The sequence below is a fragment of the Miniopterus natalensis genome, chromosome 13, assembly GCF_054644295.1.
Source record: "Miniopterus natalensis isolate mMinNat1 chromosome 13, mMinNat1.hap1, whole genome shotgun sequence".
Lineage (NCBI taxonomy): Eukaryota > Metazoa > Chordata > Mammalia > Chiroptera > Miniopteridae > Miniopterus > Miniopterus natalensis.
Window position 1 is genome coordinate 15,091,991 of NC_142093.1, and position 16,772 is coordinate 15,108,762.

The window sequence follows — 16,772 nt, forward strand, 5'->3', positions numbered from 1 at the left end:
CAGCATATCTAATACTTTGAATATCTCTGTTACTACAAAAATTCACACCCCCAACAGAAGGAACAAAAATCTCAGGTTTGCATGGAATAAATATTGGCTCTCCTGTTGGCTTCTCACACTTGATTCTTAGGTCAGAATTCAGGGTGCTCATTTGGGATTTTGTAAGGAGAGAAGGTTCCCAGGTGAGTGAGGAACTGGGGGCGTGCCAAGGCCTCCTTCCTGGTGGAGGTGTCTTTTTGCAGGGCTGTGAACCTTCGTGTGTTCCAGCCTATTTTATTCCACTCTCACGTGCTGCACGTCCCCCTTGGTTAGGCAGAGCAGGTGAGACCTCACCGAGAGGTGACGGTGTTGACCAGTTTGCTCCTATCCACTTGGGGCGTCATAGCCAGATGTTTGCAGCCCCTCGCCCTCTGTGTAAGCAGAAGATTGGCTCTGGTTCAGGTTCTGCCTCAAAACTTCTTCATGGTGGATTAGGCAGGACAGAATGGTAGTTGAGTTTTTCCAGTCACAAGAATATTGCAGCAGTGGCAGCAATCTGGCACCTGATTGCTTTTAGGCGTTAATGCACCTACTGAACCTGTATACTAGTGTTTCTGGGGACATGGACTCGTGAGAAAAATGTCAGTGAATGTTCACCCAGGGCTTAAGGACTGATTAGTGAAAAGCAAGCCTTGCAAAATACGAAGGCATAAGCACTAACACCCTATAATAATGTTTATAGTTGTGTCACATGTGATTGGTTCACCATATTGATGCTGATCACTCCTTGGGCCTTATTGACTTGTGATCGTTTTCTCACAGTTTCATCAGCATATCTTCCTGGACATGCTCACAGGGCTTCATTAAGAATTTGTGTGCATCAAGAACGCAGACCCATTCTTACGTCCCATTGAAATAGCCGCATTTCTTTTTTAACGTTGACATCAGAAAGCATTTCAAACGTTATCTGTTATGTTGAGGATACGTATGTGACCAATTAAAGAAAATGTTTGTTTTCTAAGATATGAGAAGTTCTACAAAATTGAGATTAGGTGTAAAATAATGTACCAGAACGTGTTGCTCCCTCTGACTTTTTTAGTTAATGAGAGACATGGAAAGAACTTCATCACACCCGTGACCTGACCTCCTGTGACTGAGGCAGGACATAGCACCAATAGTGTTTCCCTGTCAGTCATGTGTAAAATTCTCCCAAGTCGTAGTGGCCACAATTCTGCATTTGACTTGGTTTGAGTCTTAATCCTTTTGGAGAGATGCTAGACTTTTATTGCATTTTAAAAATTGAAATATTATGTAGTAGATTGTTTTAAATGATACTAACGTCTTCCTTTCTTTTCTGATTTTAGTGGCAACTGCACCCCCTGAGAAGGTAATTTATTCATTGTTTGCAAGTCACTCTTTTTCTTTCACTTCACGATGATTTCCTTTTGGAATACGTATGGGTTTTTTAAGGCTGAAATACCAGAACATGTCCATTCATCATTTGGTGAGAGGAAATGTGTTATGCATACATTCAAGAAATATTTAGTGAGCACCTACTATGTGACCAGCAGTCATGTTTTTTGAATGTTAGGAAAACAATAGAGAAAAATATCAGACAAGACTTTATGTTCTCATAGAACTCAAGTTCCAGGGGAGGACAACGGTGAGACAGATGGGAAAGTTAAACAGACTTCAAGGAGCCAGCTCATGGCCTGGGCCCGCCATGGAAAGAAAGCTTCTGATGTGTTTTTGCAATTGTGTCTTCTTGTGGCACATATGTACTGAGCGGTGTACTTCTTAATTCAGTTCAAATTTAACATGCGTGTTTGCATTTGTTAGAGTAAAAACAGAGCTTACCCTTGAAAGTTACAACTAATACTAGAATATTGCGTAGAGAGTTTAGAGAAATTTTTATCAACCTTTGTTTTTGGCATAAAATGGGACTTTGAATTGTGAAATTTATTCGTAGGAAATCTAGCAATTTTCTGGAACTAAGTCCTATTTATGGAATATTGTTCCTTGTCTGAATCTTGCTTTGATTCTCTAATAACAGGACAGTGAGGTAACTATTAAATGTTTATACATTTATGTGTCATTTATTCAGTTGGCAAGAATACAGTAAGTATTCAAATTTAGATCGGGCATATCTACCTATCTATATATATATGTAAATTATTACAGTTTCAAAAAATCTTCATCTTGTGGATACAGGCTAGAATAACATAAGTGTTATACGTGCCGAAAGTATCCAGGAAAAAAGAAGTATGATTTTAGAGTGATAGCTTCCAACAAGGAAGACTGTTATTAACCCCAACCGAGCACACGAGACCTGCATATTTACATGAGCATTTGCAGCTGTTGGCAGCGTCTCTGAAGTCCAGTGACTGTGATGGTTTGCAGTTTCGTTGATTTTGAATTTAGTTCGGGTGGTGCGTGTGAGCCGCCATTCAGCGTGGGGGCAGCGCCCCGACGGCCGTCCCGCTGGTTTTGCCCGTCTGTGGCTGTGCTGGGCCACCTCTCCTCCGGCGCCCGCGAGGGGCCTGCGCGTTTCCCGGCCGCTCTCACTGCAGCTCTTTGGAGAGGCGGCCGTGGGCGGGATGCGCCCGCAGCCTTTGTGGTCTTCATTCCTTGCGGAGGCCTCAGGATCTTCAAGATTGATGATGGGAAAGCAGGGTGCTCTGGGGTGGGAACTCACACGGGCAAAGGTGCAGGGGGCGCAACAGACCCGTGAGGGGCGCAGGAGAGACTTGGTGAGAAGGAAACTTGGAAGGCTTGGGGTGTCCAACTGCAGTGTCATGTGTGGGGAAGGCCTCTGCTCCCCAACTAGACCCCCTCTGTCGGTGGCGATGTGGCATCGATCAGGGAGGCTGCTCCCTGTCAGCTGGGGGAGTCCTCCCTGTAGCTGGGGGAGTCCTCCCTGTCAGCTGGGGGAGTCCTCCCTGTCAGCTGGGGGAGTCCTCTCTCTAAGCTGGGGGAGTCCTGTCAGCTGGGGGCGTCCTCCCTGTCAGCTGGGGGAGTCCTCTCTCTAAGCTGGGGGAGTCCTCTCTCTAAGCTGGGGGAGTCCTCCCTGTCAGCTGGGGGAGTCCTCTCTGTCAGCTGGGGGGGTTCTCCCTGTCAGCTGGGGGACTCCTCCCTGTCAGCTGGGGGAGTCCTCCCTGTCAGCTGGGGGAGTCCTCTCTGTCAGCTGGGGGAGTCCTCCCTGTCAGCTGGGGGAGTCCTCCCTGTCAGCTGGGGGAGTCCTCTCTGTCAGCTGGGGGCGTCCTCCCTGTCAGCTGGGGGAGTCCTCTCTCTAAGTTGGGGGAGTCCTCCCTGTAGCTGGGGGAGTCCTCCCTGTCAGCTGGGGGAGTCCTCTCTAAGCTGGGGGAGTCCTCCCTCTCAGCTGGGGGAGTCCTCTCTCTAAGCTGGGGGAGTCCTCTCTCTAAGCTGGGGGAGTCCTCCCTGTCAGCTGGGGGCGTCCTCCCTGTCAGCTGGGGGAGTCCTCCCTGTCAGCTGGGGGAGTCCTCCCTGTCAGCTGGGGGAGTCCTCTCTAAGCTGGGGGAGTCCTCCCTCTCAGCTGGGGGAGTCCTCCCTGTCAGCTGGGGGAGTCCTCTCTCTAAGCTGGGGGAGTCCTCCCTGTAGCTGGGGGAGTCCTCCCTGTCAGCTGGGGGAGTCCTCTCTAAGCTGGGGGAGTCCTCCCTGTCAGCTGGGGGAGTCCTCTCTAAGCTGGGGGAGTCCTCCCTCTCAGCTGGGGGAGTCCTCCCTGTCAGCTGGGGGAGTCCTCTCTCTAAGCTGGGGGAGTCCTCCCTGTAGCTGGGGGAGTCCTCCCTGTCAGCTGGGGGAGTCCTCCCTGTAGCTGGGGGAGTGGGTTAATGGTCTCCTCCTTGCTGCATTGACCATGGGCTGCAGGGATTGGGGTGCAATCGAGGTGACTGAGGTCATCTTAAATAGCTAATAGAAAGCTAGTGTGTGTTCTTGAGAACGGGGGAAACTGTGGGGAAAGGAATCAAGCGCTCAGTACCTTTAGAAGGTAAATCGCAGTGGGATTTCCTGAGACGGCCGTGGCCACAGACGGGTGGACGGGCAGGGCTCGGGTGAGGAGCGGAGAGGGGCCCAGAAGGGCCTGCGGCCGGGGTGGGCCCGTGGGTGCCGCGGGAGTGCAGGGGAGCTGAGCTGCGGGCGGTTTCAGGAGGCGTGGATTTAAGGAGTTCGTGGACTCTCAGTGGAGTCGCCCTGTACGGGCTCGTGCTTACAAATTGGATCTTGGGTGAGACGTTCAGGCGGGATTTCTGTTTTATAAAAAGTAGGAAGGCTGATGGCTCGGACCAGGAGGCAGGGTGACGGGAAGTGGAGGCCGGGAAGCAGCTTCCGGAGGGGACGGCGATGGAAGCGAGGGACGGGCGGGCGGCACTCTCACCCCCACGCTGTTCACCTGAAGCCAGTGGAGAGTCATATTGAATGTCAGCCGTCAGTGGGAAATAAAATGAAACAAAGGGACCGCAGGAGGGGTCGCGAAAGGGGAAGAGCAGAGATTATCGAAGCAACAGGGGCATCAGGAGCGAGGGACGTTATAAAGCGAAAGGAAAGAACATCAAGAGGAGAGTCAGGCCTCTATAAGTTTGGTTTTTTAAAAACCCTCCAAATCAGGGTAAAAGGGAAGTTGAGAGGAGGGCGAACAGTAAATAAAGGAGTATGTAACTATAGCAACAGAAAGGGGGGCAGAGCGTGCGGGGTAACAGTGGCCGAGCAGCCCGAGGAACCTTGGGCGAAGCGGTGAAGCGCTGCCCTGGCCCGCGGGGGGGCGGGCCCCAGGTCCTGAACAGGCCTGGTCCGGTCTGCACGAGCCCCGGGGGTGTGAACAAGCTGAATCATGAGTCTCTTGCTTCGCCGGGGTCCAGGGGACGCGGGTGGGCCACGGGACGCAGGAGGCTGGGGCGCCCCCCGAGGCCCTGCCTCTGTCTCTCAGCCGGACGCCGGGCCTGGGGGTAGAGGTGCGGAGCTCTTAGACGGGAGGTGCGGGCGGCCGACGTGAAATATCTAATATCGTGTATTTTCTAATAGCACATCTGCTACAGCCATTGTCTAACCTGGGACAGAGCCTCGTGCGAACGAAGTGATGGTTTCATTTTCCCTCGGGGTTAGTTCTGTTCCAGACCAAGTGGGGGCCCCTGAGCCGAGGCATTTGCTTAAACTGCCGGGAGGGACCCTGCTCCGGCCCTCGGGAGACCGGCAGGGTGTGCGCATGCTTAGCCCCGCAGGAGAAAGCGCTTGCCGTAGCGGTGGCACGCCGATAGTTCATTTTTAAAAAAAATATTATACTACTGCACAGGGTTTTGTCTAATGTCTTACGATATTTATTGCCTAAGAGTAGAATTAATTAAATAAAAATAGTTACAAGTGGAAACTAAAAATAATACCTACTTTCAGTTCTCTTTTTGTCTTTTTTTTTTTAACACAACCATGCAGGAAATACCTTCATTGGATCAAGAGAAAACCAAACTTGAGCCTGGTCAACCCCAGCTCTCTCCAGGCGTTTCAACTATTCATCTGCACCCTCAGTTCCCAGGTAGCTTTTGTTCGCCTGTACTGTTCGTAAGAGCATTCTCAAGAAAAGAATAAAATAAGAGTATTTTGTGTCTTTGATTTTAGAGTTTAATAAGTCATTAGAATTATACACAATGTATCAACATACTCATGTACTGTTAGTATTATAATGGTATTGTAAGTATTATAGTGGCAAAAGAAAAGTGTTTTGCTATTTTCTGTGATCGGGAGTAATATAACCAGAAGATTATTGAGGGTCAGCATTTGATGAATGGTCATTTTTCTCAGCTTCTGAATTATTCCCAGTTATTTCTGCTAAATGTTGAAACCTATAGCCTAATACCTTGAGTTTTAGGAACCTATAAAGTTCTTACTGTCCAAGAACTGCCGTGGTATGTTATTAGACTAAATTACGCTTGCATTTTTAAATGGCATCTCGGTGCATCTAACAGGCTTTCATTGCCTTTTGGTCCCCTCCTTCTTTGTATAGTAGTAATTGAAAAAACATCGCCTCCTGTGCCTGTGGAACTAGCTCCTGAAGCTTCTACGTCCAGTTCCAGCCAAGTGATCGCACCTACTCAAGTAACAGGTAGGCGCAGCGTCTGTTGTGTGATCGTGGGTATGAACTTCATTTTAAATAGAATATCAAAATTGTGTGAGATACGTGAGATGCCTTATGGCAGGGTTAGTCCTCATCGCAAGATTTGGAAATAATCTAAATATTTTTTAAAAGGAGGAATTTGTTGAAATAAACTGTGGTACAGTGGACGGACCTCTTGCAAACTGGCTTTGTGAGGGTCAGCTTGGCCAGGTCACTGCAGCTTCGTCATTTCAGCGCAGCTGTGCGAGGAATCACAAATCGAAGTTACTTAGCTTCAGCGGAACTGCGGAGCTGAGCAAGAGAAATGAGAGCAGCTATGCTATATGAAGATGTTAAACGAGTTTAATTTGAGTTTGGCAGAAAGACAGGGCTAACATCTGCTATCACATGTTGGAAGCACAAACATTTCCTTCCAGGAAACAAGTTAACATTGCAATTTCATTTTCATCCAGCATTGGTAGATGCTCCCCCTTCCAATAGTAAAAAAATCTGAAACAATTCATGGGGGGGGGAGGAACATTACAAATAATCTTTGAATTAAATGTGTTTGCAACTTTGGGGCTACACTGTAATCAGTAATCTTCAATAGAACAAGAAGACTGTTTTGTATCAAATTTAATTAAAAAAAAAAAATACAGGGTGTCCAAAAAAATGTATACACACTTTGAATAATTATTAATTCCAGTGGGTTAAATCTGAAAAGAAAGAAACATCAATTGAGCTATTAGCTGTTAAAGTGTGTATACATTTTTTTGGGACACCCTTTCCTATTGGCTTGATATGAGAGCCAGACATACAGATTGAGGGAGCGAGGCGATCAATTCTCCTAGGAAATGTTATGCAATGATTTTCCCCCCTAAAATACAGAAGAGTTTAATGTTATTTGTCACTATTAGTTTCTCTCGTAAGTTGAAGAAAGGACTAGAATAATAATGAGTCTAAAATAAATACAATCAGTTCCACATTGCCTAGTGATGATATCTTTATGATGGTGAGAGTGGAAGTAGACTTTTCAGATTTTGTCAGACACCCTTTGACATGCAATAATTATAAAGCGAGCCACGTATTTGCAGGAAATACGTGTGATATTTTCCACTCTTAACAGCTGAGTTGGTGACTTGCAACATTATTGGCACGCTGTTTCCAAATAAATTATAGATTTCAGCATATAAATTCTTGATTTCGCATAGTGTCTTAATAGCTCAAGGATAGATTGGAAAATGAAACCTTTATTTCTCTGGCAGATACTTGCAAAGTGGAAACATCTGTTTCAGCTGTTGTGGGACAGTTTCTGCTCATTGTGTGGCAGTTAGGAAGCCAGGGCATTTTGCAAACCTTTCCGTGAGTTAACATGTGATGCTTCCTCCTGCTCATCCCGAACTTTCTCCGTGGCCCTTGCAGACCAGCCAGAAATTATCCTTTGACATCAGGACTGCCTTTGCGGAAACCTTTGTCATGATCAGAACCCAAACATTATAAAAACTGTTTGCTCATCAGATCTTTTCAGAGCTCATAACTGACCCCTTTAAAGAGACGTTTGTCCCTGAAGCCTATCACCAGTGTCATTACAGCCTCAATAAACTACAATGATGGAAGACAAACTCTTTTTTTTCATGTAAAATCATCATGCTTTAATATTTCCAGGCCCTCTTTATTTATTTTGAGTAATCACATGATGAAAAAAATCTAAAGGTCAGCATACTCATTTTCATATTTTGCCAAATGCTTTTTTCCCTCCCTTTTAATTCTAGAAAATATAACAGAGCTAGCAAACTCAGATCCACCGTCAGCTTTGTTGCTGGGATAAATAGAGTGGTTTTCCTTTGGTGTTCCATTGTGGCTCTTTTTCCAAATTCGAAATGGACTGTAGTGGGAAAAAGACAGAATTAGTTCCTTGACCCAGTGAAGGTGAAGTTGTTCCAGGGGCACACACCTGGGGGTCGGGGGGTCCCGACAACCCTGGGGGTGGGATGGGGATTGTGAGGGACACACAGGAGGGTTCGGGGGAGCCGACTCTTGACTCCCTGGGAAACCAGACATGCTGAAGGAGACAAGACACCCCCATTATCGAGAGCTCCCAGAGACCAGCGAGTAATGCTTCCTGCGTGAGGCTGGGCCGTATTTCCAAGGCTGATGTCGACACAGTCTAATCCGAGAAACGTATGTTGTGACTGATCTCCTCTCTGAGGACAGCTTCACACACCTACGTGTGAGTGACCTCTTCACAAAATAAAGAGCACAATGTCTTTTCCCTAAAACACGTGGGAAAGGCAGAAAGCTTCCCTTAGTCTTCAAGGCCGTGCCCTCAGGACTCACCTGGCTGGGTAACCATGTGAGCTGGAGAGGAGGGGACGCGGGAGGTGGGAGGAGACGTGCTTTTTAAAGTTTCGAGATAGGAGTACTCGTGACTTATTTTTACCTTAATAAATGGTGACGATTAACTTTGGTGACTAGTGAGGAGGAAGCAGCCCAGGCGTTTTGAAGGTGGTGTGACTCTTCTTTCCACGTAGAGGGTGGAGATCTGCCAGGCACAGGGGGTGAAAGGGGTTTCTGGGGCCAAACTGATGAAAGTTGCATGAATTAATGACTTGGGTAAAAAGTGGGAGGAGCACAGAGGAAATCGTGTATATTTTAGTAAATGTCCCTTCACTCCTGTGATGTATCTCTTAGTACCCTCTAGTGGTGTCAAAGGGACATTTCTTACCTGCGTCAGTGCCCTGCCCATTCGGATCAGCATTTTCAGGCAGCATCCTGATAGACTTACTAGTCTATGAGGCCGTCAGCTAAAGATCCTCAAACAGGCCTCATAAATACAATTCCAACCTCACAGCTTCCATTCAAGATACTAGATTGGAAGGAAGGGCTGTTATTGTTCATTTCATTTCCTGGGACTAAGGAGTTATAATTCTTAAGCATTTCTTATATCTTAGAGCTGACTTAAGAAAAAATATGTTGGCCAACTGTGGTATAGGAATGTATCTCGTGTGAATTAAACATCACATATTTTTGAAGACTTTTGTTCACACGTGTAGAAGCTCCATTCTGATATGCTTGGAAAGTGACAAATCTTTAGTAATCAACAAATTAGTACTGATCAAGCATTTCATGAAAACTCCAGATATTTATAGGCTTTTGATTTGTTCTGATTTTTTGTCCCTAGTTATTAATTTATCTTCTACTTTTTTTCATTTTGCAAATGTGATCAGTATGTCTTTTCTTTCATAAGAAAATGAGAGCAAAGAGTATAAAGGTCAGTAATTACAAAGAAAACTGAGAAGTGTAGATAGCAGTAATTTTCAAAGAAGGCATCTAACTGCATTATGGATTAGGTGGTTAGAGGTGTGCTTTTCACTCTTCTACAAATAATGCCCGTAAATAGAAAAGAGAATTCTTACCGGAGGATCTAGGAGTATAACCTGGACAAGATTACCTTTCACGTTCAGATTTTGTGACACATAGAAATGATCATTTTTTTTAAAGGAAGACCTTTCTGATTGTAAAATTACATATCCTCATTGTAGAAGTTTCGAAAAATATAAAGAAAAAAACACCAATTCCCCATAATTATGACTGCATTTGTTTCATTACAATCTTATTTTCTCTGTGTAATATAATTTAGATGATATTTATATGAGTTTGTACCCAACTATATTTTGTAACAAGTAAACATTTCCATATCCTGTTACTGACTGCATAATAATCTATGCTATATGTGTATCATAATTTTTTTTGTTATAATTGCTCATCACTTAAATGCAGTCATGTTAATCACCCATGTTTTTAGCCTTTTGAATTATTTTATTTTTAATGGAATTTTATATTATACTGAATGTAAACAGATCTGTTCATCTGGAAGTGAATTAGCATAACTGGGCTCACTGAGATATCAGTAGTTTGTAAATGTGTGGTTTTCCCTTACTCCCAAGGGATTCTGTGTAAAATACTACAGCTCTGTACTCATGTGCTTTCTTTCAAAGTCTAGCACTTTTGGTGATTTGCATCTTGTGCCTTAAAGTCACAGCTCGGTGAATAACTCTTGATGAAATGTGAAGACCGTGGTGTGGGTTTTGGAGAGTGACCTTAGCCCCATGGAGGTCCTTTCCGTGGTGAATCTTTGTGAAGGCACTGTTTTCACACCCTTCTGCAGAGTGCTTGGGGGTTATTGGTGGCAGCAGGACACCCCTTTTCCTTCTCATTCAGGTTGCAGAGCCAGCCCTCTAACAAGGCTGGGCTTTCGCTTGCCAAGCTCGGGGCCCCCATCTTACCCTGGGCCAGTGGGCTCTTCCATGTCAGCATTGCTTGCTGTGTGATGACATTGAGCACTTAGCTGTTGTTTTAAATGTGCTGTTTCTTTGTCATATATTCTCAAGTGACTTCCACAGGAACAGTAATAATGATGATAACGGCTGACTTTTATTGATCATGTATAATGTGCCGGGCATTGGTCCCCATGTGTTACTGATGTTACCTCTTTTGAACCTGGCAGCCTGAAGTTGGTGCCTGGATTACTCCCATTTTACACATGCAGAAAAGTGAGGCATAGACTTTTGGAGCAGCTTGCCCCTCGGTGACAGAGCTAGGAAAGCACAGCAAGATTTGTACCCATACTGTCTCCCAGACTAGACTTCTGACCACTGCCCCATTACACCTCCTTACAAAGGCCATTGAAAGCAGGCTATTTTAGGGGAGTAAGTCCTCTCAGAAGGCCACCTTTGAGTCCTCAGGTCCGTTTCCTGGCCTTCGCCCACCGTGGACTCCTTCGATCCTGTCCCTGTCACAGCGTCTGTCTGTGAGTGGAGTGAGGACTCGGGGCCGATCTGCTCAGGCTTACAGAAGCAGCAGGTCTCAGGCAGGAATCAGTGGAAGAGTAAGTGAGTAACTTAGCAGAGAAGATTTGGAAGAAGATTCTACTTTACCAATGTAAATAAGATATGCTCATGTTGGGATTAGCAAATTAAAGTTACACCCAGAAGTTTTGCTCTGATTAGAAGTGATATGTCATTCTTGAGAATTAATGGGAAATTTTGGAGGAGATTGGACATCGTTGTTGGAACCTGAATGTGGCCTCCTAAGAAATGCAGAGTGAACATACGTTTCTTATCAGGACAGATCACATGATGATTCAGAGTCCGTCTGAGATGAACTTGGGTGGATGGAAGCTCACTGATAGGCCATCTTAGAATTTAGGAAGAATTCATTATTTTACAACTTCCACCACGAACTCTTTCTGAGTTTCCACCAGTTCCAGCTCGTCTTAGAAGTTGTTTCATTAGGAATTATTGATGACCTTAGGTGGGCCTCATGCAACAATTATAAAGTAATCAAATGATTACTTGATTTTAGAGGTAGCCACCTCTTGTCTTTTAATTGCATACCTGGCAATAAGCTCATAGGAAATGCAAAGTAATGGTTTATAAGTAGCAATGAAATCTTTATATCTGTTTCTCCCCCACATTTATTTATTTTTAAAGAAATCAATGAATGTTCTGTGAACCCTGACATCTGTGGAGCAGGACACTGCATTAACCTGCCTGTGAGGTACACCTGTATCTGCTACGAGGGCTACAAGTTCAGTGAGCAGCAGAGGAAATGTATTGGTAAGAGATACTTTTCATAGATGAAATTATTAAATAGCAAATATTTGCACATTAACATTTTTTTCTGTAATTATCATAGGAAAATGTTATTGTGCTTGCTAGCTTAATGTTTATCCCTGAGCTAAGGTTGCTCAAAGAGAGGTTTGCTAAATTCATGGGAACCTCTTACCTCTTGATTCAATACTGCCCACCTTGCCAAGTGTAATACAATTATGTAAAGGTGAAATGATTCCCAAAAGTTTTTCAGGTAAAGTATATAAAATAAGAATTCTAGAAATAGCTAGCTACAAACATATATTTAACAAAATCAAATTAACATTAATCTATACTGCCATAAAGAATTATATTCTCTAATTGCATAAAATCCGATTTCTACTAGGGATTTCTAAATTGAAAATCAGTAAATGCTGACACATGCATGTTTCTCTGGAGAAAACTTTCTCAGCAGGAGATGTGATGGTGTTGTGTAAATCATTTTAATGTGTTAACACTAAATTTAGGTTTTAGAAGCTAAGAGTTATAAGGTGGATAAAACCAACAAAGGCATATAGCTAGTTAATACTTTAACATGCTAAATGCTATTAGACAAGACTTGGACTCCTGCTGCTTGGCTTTGTATACGTCCGAGGGGTAAGCGGGCATCCGCCTTTCATACTATGCCTGTTTCTCCTTCATTTGCACACACTGTCTGTATTTTTAGAACCATAAAGTTTCACGTTGAAAGGCCAGTCACGATGACCTAGTCCAGCTCGCCTGTGCGCACAGCGGGGAGTCCCTTTCACGCCACTTCTGTCTGTCCTGCTGTCCCTGGCGTCCCTGCCGGGAGTGGCACAGCAAATTCTAGAGCTTAGCTGACTCCAGTTATCAGGCAGGTCCTTCTGTGTCGACCTCAGATCTGTCTCTTTGCAACATCCATGTCACGGTTGTAGTTTTAGCGTTTGAAGCAACACACACCGCATATTGTATCCCCCTTCCCAGTGACAGCCTCCCGGTGTTACGGAGGACAGCCACGTCTCCTTGTCCCCTGTGAAGGTTTGTGGGCCGCAGGGAGCGTGCGCGTACTTGGTGAACAGGGAGACTGCGGATGTCACACTGCGGCACACTAATCCTTTTATCTGTCATCTTCTTAAACAGATATTGACGAATGCAGCCAGGCCCAACACCTCTGCTCGCAGGGACGCTGTGAGAACACGGAGGGAAGTTTCTTGTGTATTTGCCCAGCAGGATTTATGGCCAGTGAGGAGGGGACTAGCTGCATAGGTAATGGCAATGTTCTTCCCGATGCATAAGCCCCCGATCCGGCTTTTTACCTCCCCTAAGATCCCGTCGGTTCAGTGCTTATTCAGACAACGCAGAATTTTTATCAAACACCTGCTATGATGCAGTAATCAGCTAGATGCTGAAAGATATAAAAATAGGATTCTTTTTCTCCAATACTTTCTTTTTACATTTAAAAAATTTTTAAATTACAGTTGGTATTCAATATTATATTAGTTTCAGGTGTGCAGCGCAGTCATTAGATACTTATATAACCTGGGAAAGGATCTCCCCGATTAGATCTAGCACCCAGCCAGCACCATGCGTAGTTATTAGAACCTTGTTTCTCTGACGTGTTTAAATGAAGAGTGTCAAGTGTATACACAGACCAGAGGTGTCAAATGTTTCTTCTGGATCCCACAAAAATCAAAACCGCTCACTTTTGAAGCAGGTGAAAGCAGGAATCAGTTCATTCTTAAACTCGAACTAAAGTGGGAGATGGGAGGGGTTTGGAATTTTCTTTCGGGAAATCAACCTGGACAGTGCTTTCTGCTTTCTGCAGATGTTGATGAGTGCCTGAGGCCGGACGTGTGCGGGGAGGGCCACTGCATCAACACCGTGGGAGCCTTCCGGTGCAAGTACTGCGACAGCGGCCACCGCATGTCCCCGGGAGGACACTGCCAGGGTGAGCCTGCTGCGGGGACGGGGCCACCGCCCCCCGCTGAGTGCGCAGTCGGGCTGCCTGTGGGACGCGGGCCTGGGTCGAGCCGCCAGCTCGTCCAAGCGCCTCCCGCCCTCCAGGGTCACAGCCTCTTTGCTGCACTTCCGTGGGACCGTCTGGATTGTTTTCTACCTTTGCCGCTCCAGTATCTTCCTTCCCCGGCGTTCAAGTGAGGTCACGTTAGCACAGTGCCTTGCAGAGTTAGTACAGACCAGACTTAATTACAGTGTCTGGAGCATTCATGTGAGGACACGGTGCAGGTGTAACCGCCGCTCACTTTTTTTGTTGGTCTTGACCTCTTCACCTTGGCGTGTTCCTTTGTCTCAACTTGTTTCTTTTACGTAGGCTTTGGGACTTGTTCGCAGACTCTCCGCAGAAGCTCTGTCTGACCAGCTCCAGGTCAAATGTCAGTTGTGCTCCATAAAAATGTCTTTATTCTTGACCACGGCAGTGAGTTTGCTCTCCTTATAAAAATGTTTCCAAAAGTTTTTATTGCATGGTCAAAACGATGAACCATTTCATATTCTCATGTCTGGGTCCAAATTGCACACAGGTTCTTTTCGAAACCACGGTGGTACTTTCCTTTAATTATTTTCTTGAAGAAACCAGCATTAACCCAGATACCCAAACCGGACAAAGACATTCCAAAATAAGAAAATGACATTGAACTTCGGCATAAATCCTGCCGTGGAAACGCGAGGGTAAAGGCACGGGAGTCTCTGAGCCAGTGCCTGGGAGCCCCGACGTGGGGCTGGGGCTGGTGCCTTGGGGTTCGCTGCCCGGCTGCCCGGGGGGGGGGGGGGGCGTGGAGAGCAGGGAGGCAGAGACTGGTCGGGGCGGGCTGCTCCGGCTGTCCCTTGGCTTCTGCAGGCTGGTTTTCTTCACAGTTCTAAGGGCCCGGGCCTGGAGGGAGAGCTAATTAGACGGATTTTGGCAGCCTGCGCCTGCCTCCTGCTGGCCCCTTGCCTTGGCCCTTTGGTTCTAATCAAGAGAGAAGCGGGAACGGTGTATGTTCCCGGATCTCTGGTCAACTCAGAGCAGAGCTGCGAGCCGTCCCCGGATGGCCGAGGGACATGGTAGAGCGCAGATGTGACACGTCCCCGCTTTCCTCTCCTCGGGAACCCTCTCCACGCGGGAGAGGCAGCGTGGAAACGGCGGAGAGAGGAGCCGTGGCATCAGCTCACGACCCCCACGTGTAGGAACCGTCTGCCTTGGAGCCAGTTCCTCGGCCCCTTTGAAGCTCCTTCACGCGTGAAGTGGGAGCCACGAAGTTAACCTTCCTCGGGGTTGTTGAGAATGCAAATGCGGGTCACAGTATCTTGCATGGCCATGCCTGTCACCTTGTTAGTTCTGAAGAAGTGTGAGTTTCCTAACCCCCCTTCCCTGCATAGATCTCAGGACATCTGTAGTTGTGGGAGTATTGTTTTAAAAAGAGAGAGGGGGGTGTGTGGGTCCTTGACAGGCATTTATGTGCAAAGCAACACTCCCCGAAGACATCAAATACGGATCCTTACATCCCGCGCACAGTCTCAGAGTGGGCAAAGAAGACGTTTGAGTAACAACTGTAGCGTAAGGGTGGAAAGTGGAAAGGGGTAGAAAAGAAACTTGAAAATTATGTAAGGAAATGGAAAACAAGAGACTGTTTGGTAAAATTCAATGTATGCAAATTACTTAACAGAAATATTACCCAAGTTCCCTGAGTAAAAAATATATAATTCTATCCCCATGATAAGCCTTGAGAAGAAGAAAGAGCCAAACAACAGAGCCTGTTTTCTAATTTTGTCATTGGACCCGAACCAGAGGTCCCCGGGCTCCTGGCTCACGGAAGGTTTTCTCAGCTGTCACTGACAGAGTTGCTTTCAAACAGCGCCAGTCTCCAAGGAGCCTATTGTAGTTTACAGACATTATCTCATGTATCCTTACTTTATCCCGTTGAGATATTACCAGGCAGGTAGTCCCTAAGTTATAGACGAAGGGACAAGCAAGCAGGCCAGAGCAGCAGGGACGTCGGGGGTGTTATCTTGCGCTGCGCAGCCTTGTGTCGCGTTCGTCGGGCCGGCCTGTCTCCGTGACCTGCCCTCACTTAGCAGTTGCAGTTCTGGGTAAGAAGAACCCCATCCAGAGAGCAATGTCATGCAGCTTGGAAAGTGAAACTGGCAAGCATCATCTTTTTGGAGAACAAGAAGTCCCAGAACATCTGACCTGAAAAAAACCACACCAAGAAACCACTGCGTGTCATTGTCTCTTGGCAAGAATTTTCTGCTGATAGGAAAAAAGAATCACAATGCTGACCTGGTGTTTATTGTGCAGATATCATCTTCAGCTTTTTTACTTTGAGCTTTTTCTTTACACACACACCTAGGGGTATGTAACGGGAGGTAGTTTTTTAAGAATTTACTGGAATGAAGACGTCAGAAGCCCATGTGGGTGTCCGTCACATCTTTCACTTTTCAGCTTATGTCCCAAAGTATCTGCTTATATTTGAAGTGCTGATTATATACATTTTATATTGGGACACGTAGACATTAAATGCACTCACTTGAATTCAAAATCCAACTCCAGAAAAACCCTTATTTCCAATGGGGCCAGTACCCTAGGTGTTACCACGCATTTTCAACTGTCGAACTGTCCCCTACATCCTGCTTCCGTCCCCATTTTGTTTGACCATTCGTAAAAATGCCTCAAGTTATTGGAATGGTTGCCTCTCCCACAGTCCCACCGTATTTAAGGGTTTTTTTCCTCCACATGTGGAAGAAAACAGTGATTAATAACTTTAGTTAGCTGCAAACATGAAAAGAAAATGCGACCGTCTGATCATATCACCAAGATTTCTGGAAAATACTGGGAGTATGTGATGAGTGCATTCTCTCCTAATGTCTTTTGCTCCCTGCTTCCATGGAATTCCTGTCATATGAGAGGTTTTAAATTATTCAAACCCAGGATGCTCTTGGGCCATGAAATGAAAGTGAGGACTTCCCCAGAGCATCACATAGTCTGCAGAGCCGGCCTGTGGCCAGGTGGGTACTCGGGGTGGGGCAAAAGGAGGTTTACGTTGTGAGTATGCGAAACAGTTTATTCTTATATTCTTATTTATTAA

The 16,772-nt window shown here is 45.8% G+C and overlaps 1 protein-coding gene across 10 annotated transcripts in view; it reads left to right on the plus strand.

Annotated features, from left to right (window-relative positions):
• Window positions 1-16,772, plus strand: part of LTBP1 (latent transforming growth factor beta binding protein 1) — a 313,293-nt gene that overhangs the window by 209,255 nt on the left and 87,266 nt on the right. For 6 of the 10 annotated variants that reach the window (XM_087823460.1, XM_087823462.1, XM_087823465.1 and 3 more), the window contains 6 exons: window positions 1,344-1,366; window positions 5,422-5,521; window positions 5,990-6,088; window positions 11,572-11,697; window positions 12,832-12,957; window positions 13,517-13,639. In XM_087823460.1, the coding sequence (XP_087679586.1) occupies window positions 1,344-1,366; window positions 5,422-5,521; window positions 5,990-6,088; window positions 11,572-11,697; window positions 12,832-12,957; window positions 13,517-13,639 (597 nt within the window). The remainder of the gene's footprint in view (window positions 1-1,343; window positions 1,367-5,421; window positions 5,522-5,989; window positions 6,089-11,571; window positions 11,698-12,831; window positions 12,958-13,516; window positions 13,640-16,772) is intronic. The other 4 variants (XM_087823461.1, XM_087823466.1, XM_087823468.1 and 1 more) reach the window with 1 other exon arrangement.